The sequence below is a fragment of the Netta rufina genome (assembly GCF_964035555.1).
Source record: "Netta rufina genome assembly, chromosome: 12".
In the NCBI taxonomy this organism is placed as follows: Eukaryota; Metazoa; Chordata; class Aves; order Anseriformes; family Anatidae; genus Netta; species Netta rufina.
Window position 1 is genome coordinate 6,818,458 of NC_140135.1, and position 9,662 is coordinate 6,828,119.

Sequence of the window (9,662 nt, forward strand, 5' to 3'; positions counted from 1 at the left end):
GCACCCGGTGCCGATCCCGGTCCCAGCCCCAGCCCTGCTGCAGGCCGCGCTGCGCCCCAGGTCTGCCATGCTCGCCCTTCCCCTCCTCGTCCTCCTGGCCTCTGCCGGGACAGGCCCAGCGGCCGGCCTGGCTGTCATAGGCAAGTCCTGGGGCTGGGGGCGGTGGTGGTGGAGGTGGAGGTGGTGAGTGTGGTGGTGCTGGTGGTGTTGGTGCTGGTGGTGGCTGTGGTAGGCCAGGCGGTGCAGGCTCCCCCCTCCACCATGGAGCTTCTCCTGGCTGCTTTTCCCACCCCAAAGCCCCTGCTGCGTGCTCGCAGCCTCGATAACAACTTTCAAAATGTTTTGGGGAGCAAATGGGTGGTTGGGAGGGGGCTGCCCTGGCTCCAGTTGCGACTCCCTGGGGCTCCTTTGCTTCCAAGCCCCCCCCATAGAGCAGGGCCAGGAGCAGGCGGCTCTCGCAGCCGTACCCGCGTGTGGAAACTCCTCAGGCAGAAGCCGGCTGCGAAGCAAAGCAGCGCAGGCATTCAGGGAGATGAAGGCAGCGCCTCCCCAGCCTCCTGCTTCTCCGTGGTGCTGCTTAAAGCCCCACCACGAGCCCCCCCCCCAAAATAATCCCGTCCCCAGCACCGCCGCTTGCGCAGGAGCCGAGCCAGGGCGGCTCTCCCTGCCCAGCTGCCTGCTGGATGCCGGTGCGTCCCGCTAGCCCCGCGCTGCGTTCCTCCCTTCCAGCCCGCACGCTCTTCCCGTGCTACTCTGCCGACCTCAAGCCGGTGTCCGAGGTCCTGGTCTCGGCCAGGGGCTGCACTGTGCTCTTCAGCGTCGAGCCGAGGGCAGCCGGCACCACGGCGTCCTGGGAGTACGAGTCCGGCGCGCGCAAGGAGCTCATCGCCACGTTCGTTCCCAACAAGTCGGCCGAGATCTCCCGCGCCTACGTGGGCCACGCCAGGCTCAGCGAGATGGACTTCTCGCTGCAGCTGGTGCTGCGCTGGTGGGACGGGGGGTTCTACCGCTTCCGCTCCGAGTCGGAGGCCACGGGCTGGTTGGAGCTGCGCGTGGTCGGTGAGTGCCAAACCCTGCGCCGCAGCCGGGGAGCTGGAGCTGCTGCCCGGGTGCTGGCACCCTCGAGGCAGGGGTGTCAGTGCCGACGGGCGCTCCATCTGCGCAGAGCCGCTCTCCGAGCCAGAAATCCTGGGCAACTCGTTTGTGGAGGTGGGAGGCGACACCAAGCTGTACTGCAACGTGCTGGAGGGGCAGGTGGACATGTACTGGTGGAAGAGGAATGGGAAGCTGCTGATGGAGAGCAACGGCCTCCAGTTCATCCACAACAACACGCTGGAGATCCACCGAGCCCTGATGAATGACACCGGCTACTACACGTGCATAATCAGCAACCCGGTCAGCCACAACGAAACCTCCTTCCTGCTGCGCGTCCACAGTAAGTGGGGTTTTCTTTCCCGGGCACGGGAATGGAAAGCTGGGGAATGGCCCCAAAATGTTCGCTCTGGCCCCGTTCCCTGAGGTCTCATGGCTTCCCAGCACAGTCTGAGATGAGGAGTGGGAACAGCAGGGCTTCATTGAGGACTTGTGTCTCTGCACCAGCCTGCCCAGTGGCAGGAGTTTTTCTTTCTCTGGGCAAAATTCTGGGAATTTTGGGTTTTGTTTATTTTTTTCAGACAACGACAGGGCATTTTTCATCCTCATCGTGGTATTCGTTAGCATCGGCTTGCTGGCAGGTGAGTGCTGGGACCAGTTTCGCAGAGGTGAAGCACCCAAACTGGGGCCCAAGGAGTGAATATGGTGGCTGAAAATAGGAAGCTCCTTGCAGGCAGTGAAAATAACCTCCAGGCTTGAGGCTTCTTGCCTGAGTGTTGCCAGTCGTTGAGCATCTTCATCCCTGGGGTGTTTAACAGAGGTCATATTTGTCCACAGGGATCTTCAACTGGTGGAGGCTGAGGAACTCCCCGGATTATGCCATTCATTTTTGAAAATTTAGCACTGAAAAGCCAGAAGTTTCATTGTCCTCAGCATTAACCCTATGGAGATACATCTTTGGAGTGGAAGTGCATTCAGGAGGTCAAATCACATCCTATGGTGGAAGTGATTGCTACACCATCCTACACCATTTTCATGGTGAAATCCTAGCAGAGTTCTCTGTAGGGGGAGTCAAAGCTGACGTGCAGAAGAACAAAATTTCAGTGAAGCTGTTTTCTTTAAAAAAAGAAAAAAAAAAAGAAAAAACAAAAGTTGGATATAGTTTGGTGCTTGTTTGCGTTGCTGAATGGTTCTGGCTGTGTTTGTGCTTGTTGCATTGTGGCAGGATGAGCTGGAAGGTGCAGCTGGGCTCTGCATGGCACAAGTCCTGGAAACATCCAGTGTAAAGTAGGTTGGCAGCAAAATGTCATCTCTCAACCACGTCACAAATGAAATATTAAAGGAAGTGAAGCAAACTGGATGTATTAGAGTAGTTTTCAGGCTAATTTTTAAGCTGTGTTAAAAGTTGTTCAGTTCCCTGCAGTGCTTGTGCGTGTTCAGGGGAGCCAAACGTTACAGAAAAAAATATATTTTCAAACTGCTTTGAGTGTTGTCTATAAATCATTTGGGAAAAGTGTAGTTTTTCATGTCTCTTGCTACAAATAAAAGCGCACATGTTCTCCCTGTTATATTGCTGTTGTCTGTGGCTATGGGAAATAAGCCCTGTGCGGCACCCAAAACCCACAGCAGGGTAGGGATGTGCAGGCAGGAGGGGCAGCCAGAGCATCAGGTGGGGAATGGGGGATGATGATGACAAAAATGTCGTGTCTGTCTGGCTTTAACAGCAGCTGGGCTGGCCAGGGCCTCACCACACACAGGTCAAAGAATTTCTTCCTTGTATCTCATCTAACCCTAACCTCTTTTAGTTTAAGGCCATTCCCCCTTGTTCTACAACTTATTTGGCTTCCGGCAGAGCTTCTGAGGATCAGCTGGTGTCCCGTCACAAGTGTTGTCCGCCAGGGGTCAGTACTGGGGCCTATCTTGCTTAATACCTTTATTGTTGACCTAGATGAGGGCATTGAGTGTACCCTCAGAAAGTTTGCAGATGGCACCAAGGTGGGAGGTAGCGTCCACCTGTCTGAGGGTAGGGTGGCCCTTCAGAGGGGTCGGGATAGGCTGGACTCCTGGGCTGAGGCAAATGGGAAGAAGTTCAACGAGGCCAAGTGCCGGGTCCTGCACTTCGGCCAAACCCCATTCAGAGCTACAGGCTTGGGGCAGAGTGGCTAGAGGACTGTGAAGAGGGAAAGCACCTGGGGGTGTTGGTCGATGCTTGCCTGAACGTGAGCCAGCAGTGGGCCCAGGTGGCCAAGAAGGCCAACAGCATCCTGGCTTGCATCAGGAACAGTGCAGCCAGCAGGACCAGGGAGGTGATCGCCCCCCTGTACTCTGCTCTGGCGAGGCTGCACCTTGAGTGCTGTGCTCAGCTTTGGGCCCCTCACTACAAGAAGGACATTGAGGCCCCAGAGCGTGTCCAGAGGCGGGCCAAAAGCTGGTGAAGGACCTGGAGCACAAGTCCTGTGAGGAGCGGCTGAGGGAACTGGGGTTGTTTGGTCTGGGGAAGAGGTGGCTCAGAGGAGACCTCATTGCTCTCTACAACTGCCTGAAGGGAGGTTGTGATGAGGAGGGAGTCGGCCTCTTCTCTCAGATAACTAATGATAGGACTTGAAGAAATGGCCAACAGTTGCTCCTGGGGAGATTTAGGTATCAGGAAAAGCTTTTTCTCTCAAAGAGTGGTCACACTCCTGCCCTGGCCTGGAGGAGGCATCTTGGCAAGCTGTGCTCCGGCCTGGCTGGGACAGGGGCTTTCCTTGCCCCGGGGATGCGCTTTCCCTTGGGACGGGATTTGTTGCAACCCAGGGCACTGCTCAGCTTTAGTTTGGTCTGTAAAGCAGTCTGCCCTGGCCCGCACCCCTCGAGAAACCTGGTCCAGAGCTGGCCAAGGCAGGATCTGGCCCCAGAGCTGGGGCCCAGATAGCACTGAGCTATCCTGTGCTTGAGGAGACACAGCGGGGACACCAGCAGAGGATCCAAATGGAATCCTTCTATTGCTGCGGCTCTAGGAAAGCAAAGAAAAAGGTGAGTGTAGGATTTCTTTTTTTATTATTTATTTAATTTTTTCATGTTTGAATATTTCTCATCTGATACCAGGGGGGACAGCAAAGGACCTTCAGCTGAACCCAAAAGTCTACAGCCCACAAAGGATGGAAACCACTGACAGCTGTGGTGCAACCACAAGGTTAGTTAAGAGCCTGTGCAAGGGAAATCAGCACAGGCTATGTCACTGGTTCTTTTAAATATATATAAAAAATCAGAATATATATATATATAATTTTATATATATATATAATTTTATATATATATATATATATATATATATATATATATATATGTTGCAGGAAGAACGGCCGAAAACATGACAGACACCAGTATGGTCAGATCATGCTCTCTCTTTATTACCAAAATAGCCTGATTCTCATAGCAAACTTAACATGGACGGATAGTGTCTCACACAAGATTATCAGTCAAAATGCACTCCGACAGACAACTGCAAGAAAACAACCCCACCTGCAAGAAAACAACCCCCTTGTGATTAGCAGTCACACAGATCTTGTCCTTGAAGCCAGCTGCTGGCAACAATATTTTTCTAAATTCCTCAACTGGGCAGTATGGGAACACTGTCATGGGAACTCCTCGTAGTCGCCCTCGTACCTTGGTTTGATCAGCTGAAACAAGTCATGGTCTCCTTGCTGTTCTAAAAATCACTCAACATTTATATAAATATATATATGAAAATATTTATATATATAAATATATAAAAATAGAAAAGGAGAGCTTGCCAACCACAATAATAGTCAGTACCCAGGAAAGGGCACCTGCAAAGAGGTAGACCAGTGTGGGATCTGTAATCACATATTGCCAGCCGTACCCTGGGGTGCACCAAGCACGGCATCGCTAGTTGGTCGAGGGAAGGAACTGTCCTGCCTGCCTGCCCTGTGCTGGTGTGGCCTCACCTCGAGTGCTGTGAGCAGTTCTGGGCACCACAGCACAAGGACACGAAACTGTTGGAGAGTGTCCAGAGGAGGGTGATGAAGATGGTGAAGGGCCTAGAGGGGAAGACGGCTGAGGGCACTGGGCCTGGTCAGCCTGGAGAAGAGGAGGCTGAGGGGGGACCTCATCGGGGTCTGCAGCTTCCTCGTGAGGGGGAGTGGAGAGGCAGGTGACCTGTTCTGTGTAAACACCAGTGCAGGGGGGACAGTGTTAAGCTGAGGTAAGGGAGGTTTAGGCTGGACATCAGGGTGAGGTTCTTCACGGGTTCCCCAGGGAAGCAGTCACTGCACCAAGCCTGTCTGAATTTACGAAGAGATCGGACTTAGGCACATGGTCTAAACTTTTGGGTAGACCTGTGCAGTGCCAGGAGTTGGACTTGATGATCCTCATGGGTCCCCTCCAACTCGGGATATTCTATGGTTCTATGATTCTATGCAGAAAATGTAGGTTTAATTATCCATGTATATGGATAAATTGTGGGAAATGTAGAAAAAGTAGGTTTAGTTAGAAATGTGGATAAGAGTAGTGAGAATCCAGGAAGGGAGTGCTGAAGACAAGAGAAATGTGGGGTTGCGAGTCACCACAGAGTCTGAGGCACACGGGAATAACAAGAGGAGGTAAGAGCAAGGACTGCCACGAGGCCCAGGAAAGAGGAAAGCAACAAAGTGTGACCAAAACCCAGCATGGGAACAGGAGGTTGCAATAAGGTACCTACCAGCCTGAGAAATACAAGGATCAGAGGACTGTAAACGGGGCTGGAGGATTTGTGGAAGGAAAACCTCTGGAAGGAAAGTGTGTAAAAGGAGCATAGACGGGTTGCAATAGAGACTTGATCACACTAAGAGTCTGTGCACTCGGTCACCACACATGGCACCCAACGTGGGGCACAAGTGAAGCTGTAGCAGCCCATTCCAGTGGCAATGCCCAACCCAACCGTAGCTGGAGGAAAAGGAAAGGCTCTCGAGCACCATCACTGATCTGGAGGACAGGAGATGAGCGGTCGGGAACTACGGGAAGCTCCCTTACAAAAGAGCAGCAATCTAACCTAGATGTATTACAAAGAATCCTTAAGACTCAAAAACATCCACTATACACTTTGGCACTAGTTCAGTTTCTGGAATGGCCTAGGAGGAATGTACCAGCTTTTCCAATGACTGGTTCTTCTGATGTCACCCCCCAGGTGGTGACAAATCCACCCGTGCCGTTCTGCAGGAAGGCAGATGGATGCTTCCCAGTGAGTATTAAATACTCATCGTACCATTACAAGTATCTGCAGCACCCAGAGATGGAGACACCTGATCTGTACAGGAAGTCACCAAGGTGGACGTGGTCTGTAAGCTGTGGGTGACCTCCTGGGGGTCCGGCTGCTGCTGCCTCTCCTGGTTTTTCTTGTAAGCTGAAAACGAAGGAGAGGGCATCAGCTCCTGGGTTTGCAACACCACCCTGAGTTTCATGGGGACATGTGAAAATGCGACTGCAGGGAAGAACGGGTTTTGGAGGCTTTCATGTGGCCAAACCCCTCTGTGTCCAAAACCAGATCTCTGTTTTGGATGGAGAGACAGAAGGCAGCACAGAGACAGACACCCACCTTGCCTGCAAGCCCCTGCACCTCTAACCTACGAGCCCTTGGTAGGTTAGTGCCATATTTCTTGTGTTTCAGATTCCCAATTGTTCTACACACCCTGGCAAAGCAGGGGTCCCCTTCCCACCCTCTCTTCGACACGTAATGGAGCCTCCTCCGCACTCATTCCTGCAGGAGATGATGAGAGTTGAGCACTCGTTTCTGGGGAGTAACACCGTGGGCTCACTACTGTTAAGGTCAGTGACCAGCTGGGCACCAGCCCACATCTTCTGAGTCAGGAGGAGAGCAGAAGAGAATCCTCCACATTTGGGAGGAGAAACTCGCTTTCCACAAACACCTCCTTGAGCATCCCTGAGTGAAGCAGAGGCACATTGCCTCTTGTCTGAAGACCTGCTGCCACGGGGAGGGAGCTGAGAGCGGGGTCTCAGTGATGGAGCAGGTACTTGGTGTGGCTGGAAGGAAACCAGTGGGCTACTTACACCACAGGAAGAGGAGCAGCAGCATGGGGAGGACTGCCACAGGAGGAATGATGAAGCCAATGGTCAGATTGACAGCCTCTGAGCAGCCCCGCTCTGCCAAGGAGACAGTGAGAACTTGTCAGTGGTTGCTCTCCTGCCCCCCTTGAACACCGACAGAACATGAAGGTCATTCAGAGCATCCTGGTGTTTCACGCTCTGGAGCTCCAGGGGCAAACCTTGCCCTGCTGTGACCTCCCGGCTAAGCACAAGGCTTGCCATGACTGCATCAAATACAGCCTACAAAGCCACCCAAGGACTTTCTCTTCCCTGGCTGAGGCCAGTCCCACCCCAAACACCCCACCTCTCCCCAGAAGGAAGGCGACCAAGGCCACACGTGGTGCCAACCCGGCCGCCCATTACCGTGGAGCTGATGGAAGTTGTGGAGCAGGAGGCTGGTGAACAGCAGGTTGACTGCCAGCGTCGTGGCTGTAATGCACAGGATGACACGGTGCCCTGGGAGAGGGGAGAAGTTCTGGTGGATGGGAGAGAAATGGGAGAGGAGGGCAGGCCAGCACGGGGAGTTTGCTCCCAGGCTCTCATCGGGCCTTTTGCACCGGAGGTTTAGGCCACTGACAGCAACTCACAGCCTTTGGACCTGAAGTATGTGAGCACTGCTGGTCTGCACGGCGACATCGCCACCGCCATCAGTGCGATGGCCACAATCCCAGCTGAGAGGATAAGCCCGAGCAGGATGAAGGCAGCAGAATGACCTGTGGGGAGCAGAATTAAACAAGGAGGTGAGATGGGAAAGCTTCTCCTGGGTGAGGCAGACGCTACAGAGCAGGGAACCCTGACAATGATTCTCCAAACCCAACAGCACTGCATCAGACAAGGATGCTGCTGGAGAGACCTGGAGGTCTTTGGTGTCATCAAAGATAAGACACGGGAGAAATGAAGAACAACTCAGTTTAAATGAATCCTACCATCTTCCTGCATCCAGATGACAGAGGCAGCCAACAGGAGGAGAGAAGAGGTGCACAGCAGCCCCAGGATGGACATCATTAACCACTCCCATGCTTCCTTTCCTGGACAAAAGGCAAATACATTTGAGTTAGGGCTCGGAACCTCACCAAGGGATCCAGGGTGCAGCCTGGGAAGGGAAGGTGAACACCAAGCACACGCTTCCCTTGTAAAGAATCAAATTCCTGAGATTTGGAAACCTCAAAGACAAATGCTGGTGGACTTCAAAGGCTTTTGGTAGGCTTTGTGAGGAATGTTTTAACAATTCGTGTCCATAAAGAACAATTCTGTTTGAAATGTTTGAATCCTGTCTGCCTCTGGGCCCTGCACTGGCAATTCAATGCTTGAACCACAGCTGCAGTGTGTCCCAGTCTCCCCCTCATTCCTCATTCTAGCCAATTTATCACTTCTTAAATTTATGAACCTGTTTGCTTTTGTTATTCCAGACTTCTATTTCTAACACTGCTATAGATGTGTCTACGAATGGCTGGGGAAGAATGTTTTAATTACCCGTGTGTCTGGGAGTTTCAGAACAACTGATAACAACTAGTGACTGTTATGGGATACTATGTGGATCTTTGGTATCTGGTTGGGGGGGGCCGAGAAAGAAGCTGAAAAGCGGCTGGGAGACAAGATTTGAAGAAGGTGTTTTGAAGAAGGTGTTCTGTAAACTTGGGGTGGTGCCCAGTAAGTACAAAGGGGAAGAGGAAGACTGCGAGCCTTCAGCACGGAAGACCCCTAGAGACCCCCAGAAGAGACCCCAGAGGAGACTGCGCATGCTCCAGTAGGAGGGACTGCACCCCGGAAGCTAATTTTAATAATCTATTTTTTTAGAAGTAGTAATGAATATGTATTAGTCTAGGAGCATAAAAACCAGCTGCTTGATGTAACTGGTGTGCGTCCTGATGGAGCGGAGACTCCCGGTGCACCCAGCGCTGTTTGCTTACCTCTATTCCTTTATATTCTCTCAATAAATCCTATTTTTATTTTAATCCTAATTTGAATCCTGAGCCATTTATAACAGCTTCTAAAGGGCTTTGTTTGACTTGAGGAGGAACCATGAGATGCCAGTCAGATTTGGACTTGCTCTGAGCTGACCAAGACACTAATTTATCTAGTTTGACACCTTGATACAATTCTGCCCACCTGACAAGCACTGGATTTCTTCTGGAGGCTACATTTTGTGGGGAAGAGCCTGGATGGCACAAGCTCTTGCCACAAGCATCAGGCATGTAGAGCTCCTCAGGAGAGATTACCCCAAAGGCAAGACCCAGTGTTGCATGTTTCCAGTGCTAGTAGTGGGACAAATCCATGCGGGAGAACCTTCCTACCTGCTATCGGGTTTCACCCCTGTTCTCCAGATGTTTTTTGTTGCTCTGGGGATTGTTCCTGGTGGGTAGAAGAGCACATGAGAAGGCTACCAAGACTGTATGGGAGGACTTGCTGTTGGCTAGGTCTTATGGTCTCTTTTCTGCTAACCATCATGCTGCTACAGAAGCACCCACATCAACCCGTAAGCTTGG

General features: G+C 52.1%; 1 protein-coding gene across 1 annotated transcript; it reads left to right on the forward strand.

Annotated features, from left to right (window-relative positions):
• Window positions 1–2,465, forward strand: LOC311213844 (cell adhesion molecule CEACAM1-like). Its single transcript, XM_084294121.1, has 5 exons — window positions 1–140; window positions 730–1,059; window positions 1,166–1,435; window positions 1,674–1,733; window positions 1,930–2,465. Exons 1-5 carry the CDS (start codon window positions 68–70, stop codon window positions 1,983–1,985), a joined length of 789 nt encoding a protein of 262 aa, XP_084150247.1. The 5' UTR covers window positions 1–67; the 3' UTR covers window positions 1,986–2,465.
• The last annotated feature ends 7,197 nt before the right edge of the window (window positions 2,466–9,662 follow it).

Bases quoted from the DNA above. Each gene is read 5' to 3' on its own strand.
- LOC311213844 (XM_084294121.1), top strand. From the start codon at position 68: ATGCTCGCCCTTCCCCTCCTCGTCCTCCTGGCCTCTGCCGGGACAGGC. The intron at 1,060-1,165 runs GTGAGTGCCAAA...CCATCTGCGCAG, and splicing joins GTTGGAGCTGCGCGTGGTCG to AGCCGCTCTCCGAGCCAGAA. The intron at 1,436-1,673 runs GTAAGTGGGGTT...TATTTTTTTCAG, and splicing joins CTTCCTGCTGCGCGTCCACA to ACAACGACAGGGCATTTTTC.